The 19,496-nt window shown below is 43.7% G+C and overlaps 1 protein-coding gene and 1 long non-coding RNA gene across 7 annotated transcripts in view; both read left to right on the forward strand.

Annotated features, from left to right (window-relative positions):
* LOC126213321 (peroxynitrite isomerase THAP4-like) overlaps positions 1-19,496 on the forward strand; it is a 257,176-nt gene that overhangs the window by 137,112 nt on the left and 100,568 nt on the right. For 3 of the 6 annotated variants that reach the window (XM_049941011.1, XM_049941014.1, XM_049941015.1), the window contains exon 1: positions 19,082-19,464. The exons of the other annotated variants lie outside the window; for them this stretch is intronic. In XM_049941011.1, coding sequence (XP_049796968.1) covers positions 19,138-19,464 — 327 coding nt within the window. In that variant the 5' untranslated portion in view covers positions 19,082-19,137. Of the gene's footprint in view, positions 1-19,081; positions 19,465-19,496 lie in introns of those variants that run through there. 6 annotated transcript variants of the gene reach the window in all.
* Positions 16,641-17,535, forward strand: LOC126213325 (uncharacterized). Its single transcript, XR_007541142.1, has 3 exons — positions 16,641-16,963; positions 17,122-17,232; positions 17,411-17,535. It is a non-coding gene; the product is annotated as an uncharacterized LOC126213325 (long non-coding RNA).

Consider the following 19,496-nt stretch of genomic DNA (forward strand, 5'->3'; position numbering starts at 1 on the left):
CGTCATTCCATTCTGCCGTCCACATCCGTCTGTCATCACACCATTGGCGACGGAGACGTCTGTGGTTCTGCGTCAACGGTAGACGAAGCAATGGACGTCTCGCGGACAGACCACTCTGCTGTAAACGGCGTCGAATGGTACGCGCAGACACTGGACGATGCGTTACAGATGCAATGTGCTGTGCTACGGTTCGGGATGTCACTGAGCGATCCGTCACTGCCGTGCGCACAATTTGCCTATCAGCACGTGCAGTGGTGCACCGAGGTGAACGCGATCGACCACGTCGGTCCGTCGTACCCTCCTGCATCCAACGGTCACATATCCGCATTACAGTTGTTTGGTTTCGTCCAACACGACTAGCGATTTTTCTGTACGATAATCCACAATCTCGATAAGCCACTATCCTTCCTCTGTCGAACTCGGATACTTGATCAAAAGATGTTCGCTGTTGTCTACGAGGCATAACTGATCGTCTCGTGAAACAACCACAAGGTAAACACACGTGCCGAACGTACACTCGTCGAAATCGCCAAGCCTTAAATGGCGCTATGAGGTGGCGCCACAGGCGCGCGTGATGTGCGTCTGCGCTGAAATTCTAATCAGTTGCATATCTCATCGCTGCAAACCCATGGTGTAAATTTCACTTGATTCGGATGCTTCCTTCAGGGTGTTGCATTTACGGTGGCCAGCAGTGTATTTTCATGTATTTAGTTATCTGGTCTGTTGTTGATCTATCAGGCCGAAATCCACACTGATACTCCGCAAATTCTATTCTGAATATGGTACCTGATGTAGATAATACTAGAGACGATCTGATAGGTTACATTCAGCAAGGTAATTCCTCGGTAATTTGAACAGCAGGTCTTGTCTCCCTTCTTGTGTATTGGTTGGATTACACCTAAGGTCCATTCTTCTGGGATTCTTTCATTCCATTTCAACTTAATAAGTTTGTGGATCCGCTTATGAAGATCAGTTCCCTCATTTTTAGCAGTTCTGCAATTATTTCATTGGTTCCTGGTGCTTCATAATTTTTTAAACAATGCACTACCTTGCATACTTCCTCTAATGTTGGTTCCTCTATTTCTGGATCTACGGTATAATAGAGTGGCTGCCCATTCTTGGTAGGTTTGCCCTCCAAAATTCCCTTGAAATATTCTCTCCTTCTATCCGGAACATCTTGTTTATCTGTCAGCAAATTTCTCTCTTTGTCCTTACAAGCTGTTATTTTTGGTCTATGTTCTTGAGTTCCTTTTTTGTAGTATTTTCTGCTTTCATTCCTTTTGTACTGCTCTTCCATCTCCTCTCTCTTCATGGATTCCCTTTTTCTCCTCCTGCATATCCTTGCTGCCTCTATTCTCTTTTCATTATATAATGCCTGATTTGATCTAGTATTCTGCTGCATGCATTTCAGCCTTACTTCCTTTTTCTGTTCCACTGCCTGTCTACATTCATCATACCACTCTTCATTCCTAAGTCTCCTGGCTTCTCCCAGTATTTCATGCGCTGTTGTCCTAATGACATCTTTAATAGAGTTCCATTCTTTGTCTATATCATCTCCACCATCTTTTGTTTGTAACTTCTGTCTCAATCCGTTCGGGTACTCCTGAACAGTAGACCCATCTTTCAATTGTTTTGTATTCCACTTCTTTACCCTGGAAGCCATACCAAATTTCTGCCTCACTTCAGCTCTACATCTACTTCTACTTGGTAACTCTGCCATTCACGCGTAAGTGCCTGGCAGAGGGTTCATTGAACTATTTTCATACTACTTCTCAACCATTCCACTCTCGAATGGCGTGTGGGAAAAGGAACACCTAAATATTTCCGTTCGAGCTCTGATTTCTCTTATTTTATAATGATCATCATTTCTCCCTATGTAGGTGGGTGTCATCAAAATATTTTCGCATTCGGAAGAGAAAGTTGGCGATTGAAATTTCGTAAATAGATACTGCCGCAAAGAAACCCGCCTTTGTTTCAGTGACTGCCACCTCAACTCGCGTATCGTATCAGTGACACTCTCACCCCTATTGCGTGATAACAGGAAACGAGCTGCCCTTCTTTGCACTTTTTCGATCTTCTCCATCAATCCTACCTGGTAAGGATCCCATACCACACAGCAATATTCCAGCAGAGTACGGACAAGTGTAATGTAGGCTGCCTCTTTAGTGGGTTTGTTGCATCTTCTAAGTGTTCTGCCAACAAAGCGCAGTCTTTGTTTCGCCTTCTCCACAATATTATATATGTGGTATTTCCAATCTAAGTAGTTCGTAATTGTAATTCCTAGGTATTTAGTCAAATAACCCGGAAGCTGTAAGTGATGTCAGTATCAGCTTTGAAAGCTTACACTGTATGATCTCATTTGATTTCGTTTCGCCCGCATCTCGTGGCCGTGCGGTAGCGTTCTCGCTTCCCACGCCCGGGTTCGATTCCCGGCGGGGTCAGGGATTTTCTCTGCCTCGTGATGGCTGGGTGTTGTGTGCTGTCCTTAGGTTAGTTAGGTTTAAGTAGTTCTAAGTTCTCGGGGACTGATGACCATAGATGTTAAGTCCCATAGTGCTCAGAACCATTTGAACCACCATTGATTTCGTTTCACGTGGGGCGGAAGCCGAAATGTCTCGAATAGCCATGTGCGATAATACGGATAGGTTTTATGGTGTGCGTTACGCGCACGTAGACTCAGCGATAATACGAGGCAACAGCTTTACCGACGCATTTAACTCTGACAGCACTGGTCCACCAGCTGGTTCAACTAACTTGCAAGCAGGTGCAGTCACGATGTAAAAAAGGGACGAACAGAGAAACAGTATAGCGTCGAATATCATTTAATTTTGAAAAGGAACGAAATAACATACAGGGTGTCCATGAAGTCCCTTTACAACTTCAAAATATTATTACAACGACAGTTGTTGAAATATTTTAACATCCAGCCACACGTGGGGGAGACCGACACATACATTAAGGACTCAGGACATTTCATTGAGAAGCTGAAGAAACTGAAACTTGCAGCAAACGACATCCTGGTCAGCTTTGATGTTTCGTTATTTACGAAAGTGCCACTCAGTGACGCTCTGGAGCACATCGGTTCCATTTTCCCGCAAGACATCAAAAAGCTCTTCCATGCATGTCACACCACGAGCTATTTCACGTGGAATGTCGATTTCTACGAACAGCTGGAAGGCGTCGCCATGGGTAGTCCTCTCAGTCCAGTGGTGGCCAACTTCTTCATGGAACATTTCGAAGCACAGGCACTGGACTCGGCGACTTGCAAACGTAAGGTGTGGTACAGGTACGTCGATGATACTTTCGTGGTGTGGAGCCACGGTGAAGAACAGCTCGGTGACTTCCAAGGCACTTGAACAGCCTCCATGCCAACATAACATTTACCATGGAAGTAGAAAAGGACAAGAAACTGCCATTTCTAGATGTGCTGGTCACAAGGGACGGCGAAAACCTGGGACACAGCGTGTATCGAAAACCGACACACACTGACTAATACCTGCACAAACTGTCAAACCACCACCCGAGCCAGAAAAGAGGCACGATTAGTACGCTCGTAACGAGAGCAGGACGAATATGTGAGCCGCAACACTTCAAACGAGAAATGCAACACCTGGAAACTGTTCTGAGGAGCAATGGGTACTCCACAAATTATATTAGAAGTGTAACAGAGCCAAACAATCGGCGAAGTAAGGAACCAGAAAAAGAAATGTCGGGTACGGCCTTTCTGCCATACATTCCCAGAGTGACGGACAGAATCGGCCGTATATTGGGCAAACATGGCGTAAAGACGATTTTCAAACCGACAAGGAAGATCAAAGAGTGTCTTAGATCGGCGAAGGAGAAGAGAGACCCACTTGCAATGTCGGGAATATACTGTATACCGTGCACGTGCGGAAAAGTTTATGTCGGAATGACTGGACGATCAATCAACACCAGGATCAAAGAGCACAAGTGACATTGCAGGTTGGGCCAGGTGGAGAAATTGGCCGTGGCAGAGCACGCACTGAATGAGACCGACCACGTAATAAAATTCGCCGACCCGGAAGTTCTGGCTGTAGAGAAGCGCTATCGCACGCGTTTGTTCAGAGAAGCTGTAGAAATACAAAAACACGCGAACAGTTTGAACAAGAAAGAGGAAAGCCTTAAGGTAAACGGATCCTGGCTTCCCGTACTGCAGCGAACGACCGTCGCAGGTAGCAAGAGGAGAACCGCACCGGAAATGACCGCGGAGAAGCCCTCGGACGTTGGCGCGCCAGGTACATATAGTCTGCGGCCGCGAGCTCGCCTCCAGTTCACCACCGGCAATGGAGGGCTTTGACAATGCCAGCCACTCGTGCTGGCGAAACGTCAGAAAAATCATTAGATGTACGTCGGCCGAAGAACCCGAGACAGAAGCCAATAGGCAGTTTGTCAACAATTGGCCACGAAAGCCTTAACAATTTTGTATCGTTTCTTTTATTGTAATCATGGTTTATAAAAGTTTTTTTTTTTTGGACAGTGTTTAATAAACCGCCATATAGGTGCCTTTCATTGCAGGAAGCACACAAAGACGGTACTCGATTTCTTGCCATATTCGCTGTAGCATAGCTTCATCAGTGGTGGCAATGGCATTACGAATCCTTTGCTTCACGTCAGCAACGTCCCGTATCTGTGTTTGATACACCATACCTTTTACATAACCCCATAAAAAAAGTCCAAGGGAGTGATATCTGGCGAACGCGGTGGCCGAGGAATTGGCCCATCCCTCCCAATTCATCTGCCTGGAAATGTTTCATTGAGGAACCGACGAACGTGCAGTCCCCAATGTGGTGGTGCACTATTTTGCTGCAAAATGATGGTTGTAGTCAATCAGTTGTGGTGCTACATATTCGATCAGAAGGTCAAGGTAAACGTCTGCAGTAATTGTTGACACGTTGAAGAAAAATGAACCAATTATTCGGTTTCACATGATTCCACACCACACATTCACTTTTGGAGTTTCCCGGTGAAGCTCCCTAGTTACATGGGGGTGTTCATATCCCCAGATTCTCACATTGTGTCTGTTTAATGTCCCGTAAACATGAAAAGTTAAATGATAATTAATTGAAACCCTTTGCTGCCGACAGGTGTAGTTGATATACCTCGATGGGGACAGCTGAAAATGTGTGCCCCGACCGGGACTCGAACCCGGGATGTCCTGCTTACATGGCAGAGGCTCTATCCATCTGAGTCACAGAGGACACAGATGAATAGTGCGACTGCAGGGATTTTCAGCTGTCCCCATCGAGGTATATCAACACCACCTGTCGACAGCTGAGGGTTTCAATTACACTTCTGGCCATTAAAATTGCCACACCACGAAGATGACGTGCTACAGACGAGAAATTTAACCGACAGGAAGAAGATGCTGCGATATGCAAATGATTAGCTTTTCACAGCATTCACACAAGGTTGGCGCCGGTGGTGACACCTACAACGTGCTGACATGAGGAAAGTTTCCAACCGATTTCTCATACACAAACAGCAGTTGACCGACGTTGCCTGGGGAAACGTTGTTGTGATGCCTCGTGTAAGGAGGAGAAATGCGTACCATCGCGTTTCCGACTTTGATAAAGGTCGGATTGTAGCCTATCGCGATTGCGGTTTATCGTATCGCGACAGTGCTACTCGCATTGGTCGAGATCCAATGACTGTTAGCAGAATATGGAATCGGTGGGTTCAGGAGGGTAATACGGAACGCCGTGCTCGATCCCGACGGCCTCGTATCACTAGCAGTCGAGATGACAGGCATCTTAAATCTGCATGGCTGTAACGGATTGTGCAGCTACGTCTCGATCCCTGAGTCAACAGATGGGGACGTTTGCAAGACAACAACCATCTGCACAAACAGTTTGACGACGTTTGCAGCAGCATGGACTATCAGCTCGGAGACCGCGGCTGCGGTTACCCTTGACGCTGCATCACAGACAGGAGCACCTGCATGGTGTAGTCGACGACGAACCTAGGTGCACGAGTGGCAAAACGTCATTTTTTCGGATGAATCCAGGTTCTGTTTACAGCATCGTGATGGTCGCATCCGTGTTTGGCGACATCGCGGTGAACGCACATTGGAAGCGTGTATTCGTCATCGCCATACTGGCGTATCACCCGGCGTGATGGTATGGGGTGCCATTGGTTACACGTCTCGGTCACCTCTTGTTCGCATTGACGGCACTTTGAACAGTGGACGTTACATTTCAGATGTGTTACGACCCGTGGCTGTACCCTTCATTCGATGCCTGCGAAACCCTACATTTCAGCAGGACAATGCACGACCGCATGTTGCAGGTCCTGCACGGGCCTTTCTGGATACAGAAAATGTTCGACTGCTGCCCTGGCCAGCACATACTCCACATCCCTCACCAACTGAAAACGTCTGGTCAATGGTTGCCGGGCAACTGGCTCGTCACAATACGCCAGTCACTACTTTTGATGAACTGTGGTATCGTGTCGAAGCTGCATTGGCAGCTGTACCTGTACACGCCATCCGAGCTCTGTTTGACTCAATGCCCAGGCGTATCGAGGCCGTTATTACGGCCAGAGGTGGTGGTTATGGGTACTGATTTCTCAGGATCTATGCACCAAAATTGCGTGAAAATGTAATCACACGGTCATTTCTAGTATAATATATTTGTCCAATGAATACCCGTTTATCATCTGCATTTCTTCTTGGTGTAACAATTTTAATTTCCAGTAATTATCATTTATTCTAGAGAAGCTGCACGCTCAACAATGGTATCTGTTCTTTCGAGAACAGTTACTATCTTCATATACATGAAAAGTTGCCTCGTCACTGAAACAAACTCGCTTGAGGAGTGCTTCATCCTTCGAAAGGCGTTCTAGAATGTTGAGTGCAAACTCTGTTTTGGCTTGTCATTTGGCTCAAGTATCTGTAATACCTGCACTTTGTAAGCTCTTGTCGAGGACCTCTTGCACAGTTGAACGTGGTAGTTGCAAATGTCTTGCAGCAGTACGGATGGACTTATTAGGTGAACGAGTGAAGACGTTTAAAACGAGATCGATGTTTTGCTCCGATGTTGTCGGTCGCCCGCTCCTCCCTTTATCCAACTCTGTCCCTTTCTCCATAAATTTTTTGTGCCATGCACGGGTTGAAGGGCGCGATGGTGGATCTTTTCCATACTTCGTTCTGAAGTTACGTTGACTCTGAACATCCGATTTTGTCTCGATAAACCAGGACACACATTGTGCCTTCTCTTGAGGAGTTGCCATTTTATAGACGTTCAGTTCTTTCCATCAACAGAGTATCTGAAACTCACAATTTTAGTATATATAAAAAATTTGGTAAGCAGTGATACAGTAAAAGATGTTTTGTTAAAATATTTCAACAACTGTCGTTGTAATAAAATTTTGAAGTTGTAAAGAGACTTTATGGACACCCTGTATGTCAAAACTCCGGTAGTGACCAGACGAAAATATAACGTGCTCTCGCTCTTAGCTGACATACGAGGTGCAATCAAGTTCTAAGGCCTCCGATTTTTTTTTCTAATTAACTACTCACCCGAAATCGATGAAACTGGCGTTACTTCTCGACGTAATCGCCCTGCAGACGTACACATTTTTCACAACGCTGACGCCACGATTCCATGGCAGCGGCAAAGGCTTCTTTAGGAGTCTGTTTTGACCACTGGAAAATCGCTGAGGCAATAGCAGCACGGCTGGTGAATGTGCGGCCACGGAGAGTGTCTTTCATTGTTGGAAAAAGCCAAAAGTCACTAGGAGCCAGGTCAGGTGAGTAGGGAGCACGAGGAATCACTTCAAAGTTGTTATCACGAAGGAACTGTTGCGTAACGTTAGCTCGATGTGCGGGTGCGTTGTCTTGGTGAAACAGCACACGCGCAGCCCTTCCCGGACGTTTTTGTTGCAGTGCAGGAAGGAATTTGTTCTTCAAAACATTTTCGTAGGATGCACCTGTTACCGTAGTGCTCTTTGGAACGCAATGGGTAAGGATTACACCCTCGCTGTCCCAGAACACGGACACCACCATTTTTTCAGCACTGGCAGTTACCGAAATTTTTTTGGTGGCGGTGAATCTGTGTGCTTCCATTGAGCTAACTGGCGCTTTGTTTCTGGATTGAAAACTGGTATCCACATCTCATCCATTGTCACAACCGACGAAAAGAAATTCCTATTCATGTTGTCGTTGCGCGTCAACATTGCTCGGCAACGTGCCACACGGGCAGCCGTGTGGTCGTCCGTCAGCATTCGTGGCACCCACCTGGATGACACTTTTCGCATTTTCAGGTCGTCATGCAGGATTGTGTGCACAGAACTCACAGAAATGCCAACTCTGGAGGCGATCTGTTCGACAGTAATTCGGCGATCCCCCAAAACAATTCTCTCCACTTTCTCGATCGTGTCGTCAGACCGGCTTGTGCGAGCCCGAGGTTTTTTCGGTTTGTTGTCACACGATGTTCTGCCTTCATTAAACTGTCGCACCCACGAACGCACTTTCGACACATCCATAACTCCATCACCACATGTCTTCTTCAACTGTCGATGAATTTCAATTGGTTTCACACCACGCAAATTCAGAAAACGAATGATTGCACGCTGTTCAAGTAAGGAAAACTTCGCCATTTTAAGTATTTAAAACATTTCCCATTCTCGCCGCTGGCGGTAAAATTCCATCTGCCGTGCGGTGCTGCCATCTCTGGGACGTATTGACAATGAACGTGGCCTCATTTTAAAACAATGCGCATGTTTCTTTCTCTTTCCAAAATCGGAGGCCTTAGAACTTGGATGCACCTCGTATTAGTGTACTAAAAACAAGAGTGACGAAAATTCCTAACTTAAACAAAGGGAAATTTTCTGTTTGAGCTACTACGGGTGAGTAAGAGCGTATTACAGGGGCTTCATCACTGACGGTATTGGACCTAGTGACAGTCGTCTGGTAATCTTTGAACTCCGAAGCATATCCAAATCCGAGGAATACATTGCAGTATTGGCACTGTCGTCTGCTGCGTTGATAAGTAGTCGATGAACAACAAAATTCACGAAGCCATCCTAGAAACTGCGGTTTCTCCTCCTCTTTTTGCATCTCTGTGTTACGTTCCACATTTCCTAGACCACTGGACTGATATCAACCAAACTTAATACACATAAGATTTATTGTCAGAATCGCTGTGGAGGTAAGAACCACCTTCCTATCAAAGTGGTGGGGGTAAAAAAAGAAGTGTAGCATAGAATGTCTCAGGGCTGAAGACCACAACAACAGCATAGAATGTGCGAATACTCAGTTTTTATTCATGTAGTATTTGAGAATGGGAGCACTTAGTGACTTGCAACAAACTTTACACACAATTTCAAATGTTTACGAAACTTTTTCTCAGTGACAACCACCACATGAAAATGTCAACAAAGCCGAAACCATGATTGTGCGAAATAAATGAACAGTTGATTGTAAAGTGGCGAAAATTTCTTTCCAGAAATCTATCTGTAAATTTACGAATGCTACAAACTATTTATCGTCTAAATTTAGATTCGCTGTAAGGCTACACTGCGGACAGAGACCTTCAGAAAAGAATTGCGAACGCTTAAAATTTATAGTCGATGCTAATAAATTTCTCTTCTTCATAAAAGCTTTCTCTAACCCATCTTATGATATAAATGGTAGGGTCAGTATTACCTCACGTGTTAGTACATTTCTCAGGAACCCAAACTCATATATCCTGAGCTTGATTTATACGAGTTTTTCTTCTGCAATTCATGTCAATACTTAACAACCATGACTTGTTAAACTAATTATACTGTAACCCCCACTCCTGTCTTCATGTTTCTTCTTAGGAATTGTTAACATTACATTCTTCCTCACATCCGAGGGTATTGCTGCTCTTACATAGTGAATAATATTAATCTTTCTTCGGTTGGGCGAGCATAGTGTCCTTAGTTGCTTAAGTTATTACAGTTACATGAAAGCTCTCTTTGCTGCCACTATAAAAAATCGTTTATATCTCTATTCGCGTTTCGTTTTATTGATGTAAAACATCGTCAGTGGTCTGGAATGAAAAATATTTACAGTTTTGCTCTCCTTTATAGATTTACAACAGTTTGCTGTAGAAGTAATGAAGGGTGGTTTTTAAGGCATTTTTCCCGATTTTCACTTGCATCTGGAAGTACCATCTGCTGGCAAATATGTAGTTACTCCTGTGTAGGGTATGATATTTTTGGCTTAATTTCACGTTGATTCGCAGTACGTTGTATCGCACACTAAGATATGTCGCCTGCTGCAAACCAACATGAAATGAAGCCGAAAACATCGACGAAACTTGTATGGTGATATAAACACGCGCTTCTAATTAGTTTCAAAGAAAGATTTTTTAGATCTTTAATAAGATTTATCTTAAAGCGTGTGCCTGCTACCAAGTAACTTTAGCAAGTGCTTGCTTAGGTGTTTACATCAGAATAAAAACTTGCCCAATTTTGCTTCTGCAAGTTAATCGCTGGCAATTGCCAGTAGAGTCCGGTCGAGGGATAGCCAAGCGGAAGTTGACAGCGTCGTGCTTAAAAAGAGAGCGGTTGCTACCATTATTGCATAATTATTATTGAAAAAAAAACAAGATTAAAAGCAAGGGCAAGAAAGATTGTTTAGGCGAAGAACTGGATACAGAGGCTTACATATTTATCGATAAATACTGCTAAGCGAAGTAAAAGATAAAGACTCCACTCGCATTTAAAACCTTTTGGGAATGTCGCATGCAAGCTTCCAACGTCTCTAGTGTATTGTACGAGGGTCACTCCAAAAGAAATGCACACTATTTTTGTAAAAATACAGTTTTCATTCTGCATGTGTGAAAATTTTAGTGTGTAGATACATCCCTCCCGCTTGTTTTCAAACTTAGTTCAACCTGTTCCCGTGAGTGGCGCCGTCACAGCACGTCTTGCAAGATGGCTGCTACACTTGACGTTCGTCAGAAGCAACGTGCTGTCATAGAATTCCTGTGCTGTGAAAACGAGACAGTGGGAAACATCTACAAGAGGTTGAAAAAGGTGTACGGAGATGTTGCAGTACAGTTAGTCGGTGGACAAGCAGGTTACGTGATGAAAGCAGGCACGGCAATATTGAGGATTGTCCTCGCAGTGGCAGGCCTCGTGCTGCACACACTCCAGACAATGTGTGGAGAGTTAACGAATTGGTGACTGCTGACAGACGCATCACAGTGAACGAATTGTCACCCTACGTTGGGATAGGGGAAGGAAGATGACCCTCTTGTGCACGCTGCCAAACAGTGGCTCCAACAGGTTGGTCCAGAATTTTACAGTGCGGGTATACTGGCGCTGGTTCCAAGATGGCGTAAGGCAGTTGATAGGGATGGAAATTATATGGGGAAATGAAAATATTGTTCCTAAAGGACGTATCTACACACTGTAAAACTTTCAAACATGTACAATAAAAGACGGATTTAAAAAAAAATAGTGTGCATTTGTTTTGGAGTGACCCTCGTACAATCAAATATTCAAAAACAGGATCCACAAAACTGGGCAAGTTACGTCACCGAGAGTTCGCCTTCTATTTACTCTTAGAGTTTGACAGATAGTATTTATTACGAATTTAATGCCTTTGTGTTTTATTACCAACATACTGGATTTGTGTTTACTCTAACAATAAAAAAGCAGCTGAATCGTATTGCCATTTTACTTCTCCTTCTGATGAAACAAAGTAGTCGGTAAGTTCATTTCGCACTTCGTTGGCCGACAGTGACCAGTAATGTCTACTTGGCGGTTCCAGGGGCACACTTGTCTTCGCGCGATTCTCCATTTCGACACTGACGTTTTTCGTGACGGCACTGAACACACGAAACTTACGCAAGATTGAGAACTTACAGCTACAGGCAAGTTCGGCAAATACTTACAGCAAGATGCAAGAAAAGTTTCCACGCTAGGGGGAACGCGCCTTTATACTCAAGATTTGCCAGCTATGTGCTATGACTTGGGCGAGTGGGGTGGTCGGCGTCGCGGGGGCGGGTGGAGGGGGAGAGAGAGAGAGAGGTAACGATCAGAGCGACTAAACAGTACATACAGAAGGGTAGGCCATTCGAAGCCACATGAAAAGATGTAGGTTGTTCAGGCGCCTAGCGAGCAAAAAATTCCCAGATTCCCTTGCGCTCGATGACGTCACGCGGACTATAATGGCTGCGCATTGTTGTAAGTGCTCTCTAAACTACAGCAACTACTAGACTTGACCTATGTAGAAGCTCAGTTCTAGTTATCGGTTACAATTGTGATTTCACTGCAATAGTTTTAGAGAGCATTTACGAACGTAGAAATGCTATTACGTTTCAGTGCCCACAACTCTTGCAAAAATAGTTTACATATGAATGATGGGTAGGTTGGAACCGGTGACTGAAATTTACCCGTACAGGGTGGTCCATTGATCGTGACCAGGCCAAATAGCGTACGAAAAAACTACAAAGAACGAAACTTGTCTAGCTTGAAGGGGGAAACCAGATGGCGCTATGGTTGGCCCGCTAGATGGCGCTGCCATAGGTCAAACGAATATCAACTGCATTTTTTAAAAAAAATAGGAACCCCCATTTTTATTACGTATTCGTGTAGTACGTAAAGAAATATGAATGTTTTAGTTGGACCACTTTTTTCGCTTTGTGATAGATGGCGCTGCAATAGTCACAAACATGTGGCTCTCAATTTTAGACGAACAGTTGGTAACATATAGGTTTTTTAAATTAAAATATAGAATGTAGGTACGTTTGAACATATTATTTCGGTTGAACTTATCATTTCTGAGAACGCATGCTGTTACAGCGTGATTACCTGTAAATACCACATTAATGCAGTAAATGCTCAAAATGATGTCCGTTAACCGCAATGCATTTGGCAATACGTGTAACGACATTCCTCTCAACAGCGAGTAGTTCACCTTCCGTAATGTTCGCACGTGCATTGACAATGCGCTGACGCATGTTGTCAGGCGTTGTCGGTGGATCACGATAGCAAATATCCTTCAACTTTCCCCACAGAAAGAAATCCGAGGACGTCAGATCCGGTGAACGTGCGGGCCACGGTACGGTGCTTCGACGACCAATCCACCTGTCATGAAATATGCTATTCAATACCGCTTCAACCGCACGCGAGCTATGTGCGGGACATCCATCATGTTGGAAGTACATTGCCATTCTGTCATGCAGTGAAACATCTTGTAGTAACATCGGTAGAACATTACGTAGGAAACCAGCATACATTGCGCTATTTAGATTGCCATCGATGTAATGGGGGCCAATTATCCTTCCTCCCATAATGCCGCACCATACATTAACCCGCCAAGGTCGCTGATGTTCCACTTGTCGCAGCCATCGTGGATTTTCCGTTGCTCAATAGTGCATATTATGCCGGTTTATGTTAACGCTGTTGGTGAATGACGCTTCGTCGCTAAATAGAACGCGTGCAAAAAATGTATCATCGTCCCGTAATTTCTCTTGTGCCCAGCGGCAGAACTGTACACGGCGTTCAAAGTCGCCGCCATGCAATTCCTGGTGCATAGAAACATGGTACGGGTGCAATCGATGTTGATGTAGCTTTCTCAACACCGACATTTTTGAGATTCCCGAATCTCGCGCAGTTTGTCTGCTACTGATGTGCGGATTAGCCGCGACAGCAGCTAAAACACCTACTTGGGCATCATCATTTGTTGCTGGTCGTGGTTGACGTTTCACATGTGGCTGAACACTTCCTGTTTCCTTAAATAACTTAACTATCCGGCGAACTGTCCGGACACTTGGATGATGTCGTCCAGGATACCGAGCAGCATACATAGCACACGCCTGTTGGGCATTTTGATCACAATAGCCATACACCAACACGATATCGACATTTTCCGCAATTGGTAAACGATCCATTTTAACACGGGTAATGTATGACGAAGCAAATACCGTCCGCACTGGAGGAATGTTACGTGATACCACGTACTTGTACATTTGCGAGTATTACAGCGCCATCTGTCACAAAGCGAAAAAAGTGGTCCAACTAAAACATTCATATTTCTTTACGTACTACACACATACGTAATAAAAAATGAGGGTTTCTACTTTAAAAAAACGCAGTTGATACCGTTTGACCTATGGCAGCACCGTCTAGCGGGCCAACCATAGCGCCATCTGGTTTCCCTCTTCAAGTTAGACGAGTTTCGTTCTTTGTAGTTTTTTCGTTTGATGTTTATTTCGTGAGATATTTGGCCCGGTCACTATCAATGGACCACACTGTATAGGTTAATTGTTGTTATGTATTCCAATATTAGTTGTATTTTTGTGTATTTTCTTTGGTTGTGTTCTGGCTATTCTTTTAGAATTTAGTGTATCGGTTTCTCCACATTTCATGCTACTGTTTCGTATTTATTGTCATTCAATTCATTTTCCCGGTTTTCTGCTAGTTTTTAGTTTCTCCCCGCCCAAAACCCCAAGGTTCCTACTCTTCTCCGGTTAGATTCAATAATTAATAGTAAATTTAACCCTATTTTACAATAGTATGACTTCATTACTGTAATGCAATTTAAAGGTTCTCTGTACTTTTCTACTCTCATAAATTACGAGACTAATTCTTCTGAGACGTGAAATTTTTAAAAAATTCTTGTTCTTAATTATTTTCGTTAACTTCATTGCGTTTCGGTGTTCAAATGGCTCTGAGCACTATGGGACTTAACATCTGAGGTCATCAGTCCCCTAGAACTTAGAGCTACTTAAACCTAACTAACCTAAGGACATCACACACATCCATGCCCGAGGCAGGATTCGAACCTGCGACCGTAGCAGTCGCGCGGTTCCGGACTGAGCGCCTAGAACCGCTAGACCACCGCGGCCGGCCGTTTCGGTGTAGTTCATGACCAAATAACTGCGCGAAATGTTGTTGTAATTTTATTGCATGCTATATACGTATGTTTACGAGTATGATCGCTTTCATAGATTGCATATACGTAGCGTCTTTGCTTTGGGTATGACGTCATTTCTCAAAGCCGACGAGTGGAATCGAACACTAGAATTGATCCAAATAACGTAATTCGTATATACTTGCACTTATATATTTCGCGGTAATAGTGACGATATACTGGTTTCCATCTGATGATTTTGAGTTCTTTATGAAACAACTGTACTTCATATGGGTTGTAATCAGAATGACTTAACATAAAGTGGGCATTATAATTTAAATGTTTAGGGCATGTCTGTTTTATGCTTGTTTCATATAGCCCAATTCACCCTCATTCATTTTACAGGTATTAAGTCAGGAGCGCTGCTATTGACCTTTCCTATAGATGCTTAGAGATTTTCAAAACAATTCAGTTAAATTACGAGACTAATAAATGAAAAACGAATAGTATTAGCAAATACGAAAAATATACATAACTCAATTTTCGTCATTCGAAAATGTAGCATTTTCTGTAACGTACGTACAGTTAGCGACAGGAATGTCTGAAAGTTGCTCGTCTGCATTTTTGGTTCTACCGCCCGATTACAAACGATTCAGCCATCGATGGGAACCGGGCCTTAGAAGTGAAGTGACGTAGCCTTTAGAAGCAAAACAAATGCGCTCCGCCATGTCTCCAAAGCGGACAAAAAAGTCATTAACTCGAAAGACAGTCACATCACACACAAGTGTTTAGTAAAAACGTTTTATGCCGTGATAAATACGTCTGTCGGAATAGGAACGTGGGCTAAAGTGGAGTTCACACGACATGCCGTTGCATCCCCAAAATCGTAAGCTCATGTACAAAAGGGAAAACTCGCTTTGTCGTGAACTGGAGCAAAAAAAAGTGATGACCGTATTTTATTGAAGGCTGAGTCGTACACGTGTTTGCTCTAGAGAGGCGAACAGTTTCGACATTTGACGTAAGTAGGTTGCGTGTTTTTGAAGGTTCTTTGGAGGACTTAGTAGTCGGTTCACATCCCAGTTTTCAGGTTGCCATGTTTGACTGTGGAAGCAGCCAGTGTGTAAATATTTGGATACACTTCTGGTAGCTCGTTTCAGAGTTTTCATCAAGGCTATCGAATAATCTAGAATACATGCAGGTCATTCAAAAGTACCTTCGTTTCGAAAACGGCTGCGCAACAATCACGATACAGAAAAATCAGATATAAGTTGACAGCCCCCCCCCACCCCCCCCCCCTCTCTCTCTCTCTCTCTCTCTCTCTCTCTCTCTCTCTCCCGGCCCTGCGGAGCAGACTTGCCAAACATGGCATGTAATGGAGCGACGCGTTCGTTATGCGTCCTCAGATGCGGTGAAAGTGAGTCAGTTGTGACGGTTCAGCGACAATTCCGCGCCAGATAAAAGTCCCGACAGACCAAGCAATCCATGGGCGGTATAACATACCGATACACGGGCTGCTTACATGGCCAGAGAACAACACAGGCCGGCCGGTGCTGTTGGGCAGTTGGCACTCAGGAGGTTCGTTGGGGCAGTTGCCAGAGTGCGCCAGAAAACAGGCCGTACTGCGCTTGCGCAGCTACGATAACGTAGCCATCGAGGTATATAGAAAAAGCAGGTAGGCCATTCCGGCCCCAAGCGAGTAAAAAACTCCCAGACGCCCTTGCGCGCGTTGACGTCACGGAGAGGACGTTGCAGTGCTATGCATTCAGTGTAGTGATGGGCTAAACTGCGATTTTCCCATATCAGTGATTTCTGTGAATGCTACTTTTCAGTATCTGTTATTCTTAACTGTGATTTGTCGCAGTTAAGAATCGCAGTTAAGGAATCCAGCTCTTGTATCCCTCCGCACTCTACCACTGTGATATCTGCTACTTCTGCGACTTCTGCTACTTCTGCGACTTCTGCTACTTCTGCGACTTCTGCAATTTCTGCGACTTCTGCGATTTCTGCTACTTCTGCGATTTCTGTGACTCCTGCGATTTCTGCGACTCACCACCGTATGAAAAACTTACATCTGTCCACACAGAAAATTGCATCTCAACAAACTTGTCATTGGTAAGTATGTTTTACGTTTGTTCTTCCGTTGGCTTTAATTTTGTATTAAAGAAACAACTGTGAAAATATTAATAGTGTAATTAATATGTAAGTAGCCATACAGTAGCGTAATAGTTCGTGTTTATAAAATGAATTCTAACATATTGTTATGTTCACAGGTACGCGAACTACATTTCAGTCACTCAGTAAAGTGATAACTCAAAATATCATTGTCAACAGATCTGGAGAAATTGCCACTGCGTCTTTAGACCGTTTTCGTCAGACGAGAGGTTAGTTTCTAAGTGTTTCGATGGACTTAATTACTTCAGTGAGATCGTTCTTGCAAATGTGAAATGTACCCCATTGAGTGGCTTTCGTTAGAGCAAATTTTAGCAATCTACTCTGTCAATTATATTGCTTGTAATTAGTGACAGCAAAAATTGTTTAATAATCCTTGTGGTTTTGCAGACACAGTTCTGACTCTGATTACTGGTTGCTGTACGTATCTATCCACATCAAGGCTGTTGCTTGTGAAGATTCAAGACAGCTCTTAGAAGATTTTGCAGTTTAAAAGTGACATAATAGTGAAATAAGTGTGCAGATGAGTGATTAAACTGTGTTTTATTGAAGTTGTGCGATTTTAAAGGAATAATAAATGTTAAATACAGTGCGTGAATAATGATAATCTCATTTTCCACATGTTTAAGCCGTTCTATACCAGTAATTTTCCGCCACTTATTTACTGGTAAACACTAGTTGGAGAGTGACATACCCCCCCCCCCTTTCTCCACAATCTTGGTGTGACACTGACCTGTAACATATCCCAAAGTCTACAATATGCATTTTGAGGCTGTTGATATGAAAGTGGGAAGTACAGATCTTCCATTTAAATCAGGAATAGCTTAAGTGCATTACTTGAAAGTAACACAGGAAAAGCTTACTTATGTAAGTGGTAGTAGTGTCGGCAAAAAGTTCTTGTGTGTGAAGTTGCCATGTAGAACACCAGGTGTAAAGCTTTTATCCCGAGTCTTGAACTGTGTCGGAACAAAAGTGAGGCATTCATATGACCCAATAATACTGTTTTCTTTTCACTACACTTATACAGATGTCTGAGTTCCTCTGTGTTAACATCGCAAAGTCCTGTAGGCATGTGGAGTATTAAGCAAAACTGTCATTTTGGAAGCAGAATCAAACACATTTGTTACGTTACTTGATATTTTCAGGAGAAAATGGCAATGTTGCTTCTTATTAATATAATACTTTCAGAGTCACAGCTGTGTTTGACCAACCATAACTGATGCTGAATGTGCATGTCGTCATATAATGTGAAGGGCTTATTTCAATAGTGGTACTAGTCCATTACCTCCACTTTTCTGTCTATAATGCTTCTGAAATTAATTATCCAAACAAACATAAATAAAGGTTCATCTCTAGCAAGAAGCCATATGCTTGAATATTTCTGGTATCTCAATTGCAGATTTTTCAGCGCTCATTTTACTTTACGGCTCTGTATCTCAAAATGAACAAAAATGGACTTGTACCACTAATGAAATAAGTCCTTCATATGCACACACAGCACACCGATCTCGTGAGGCACAAGGCTCTCATAACGAAGTACGTACGTCGGTCAACAGATGGCACTAGGAAAAGAATGTTAACTGCGCTTTTTAGTTGCTACTTGCGACTCTTAGTTGCGATTTGTCACAGAAATCGCAGTTTCTCGGTAGCGAATAGCGTAGTATGAACTTCGCTCAACAGATGGCAGTGCTAACCGCGCTTTTTAGTTGCTACTTGCGACCCTTAGTTGCGACTTGTCACGGAAATCGCAGTTGGACTCCATAGCGTACCGCAGAGATGGACGTAGTACGAACTTTGGCCAACAGATGCCACTGTTAACCGCGCTTTTTAGTTGCTACTTGCGACTCTTAGTTGCGACTTGTCACTGAAATCGCAGAAAGCAGTGCTAAATTCGACCAATAGATGGCTCACGTCTTTGAATGTGAAATACTACTTGCGACTGCCAACTGTGACTGAAATCGCAGTTAGATTATGTAAAGTTGCTACTGTGATATCTGTGACTTCTCAGTCACTGTGATTTCTAACAGATACGCGATTTCCTGCCCACCACTAATTCAGTGGAACACGGAAGTGGTAGTGTAGTACATCCAATAAAAGTAATTTGTTTTGAGACAGTCATGAGCAAGGGTCACTGTAACTGTGCCTTGGCACATTGCACTAATACTGCTCGGACGACGACGCACGTTATTTATCACGTTTTTCCCAAGGATGAGCACTTGCAACGTGAATGGATAGTTCGATGCAAACGCGAGGACAAAGTGAATGTGAAAACTGCACGTGCGTGTTCAGCTCATTTTCGGCCTGAAGATTATGAACGGGATATGAGAAATGAGCTTCTAGGGTTACCGTCAAGAAAGAAGTTATTACGAACAGCAATCCCCTGCATAAACATTCCGAGCTGGCATGGAGAAGAAATTGCGGAAAGCGGTGATGCAAACGAAAGGGTAAGACGTCTGCACATACATAACACTTTAAA

This window comes from Schistocerca nitens, chromosome 11 (genome assembly GCF_023898315.1).
Source record: "Schistocerca nitens isolate TAMUIC-IGC-003100 chromosome 11, iqSchNite1.1, whole genome shotgun sequence".
In the NCBI taxonomy this organism is placed as follows: domain Eukaryota; kingdom Metazoa; phylum Arthropoda; class Insecta; order Orthoptera; family Acrididae; genus Schistocerca; species Schistocerca nitens.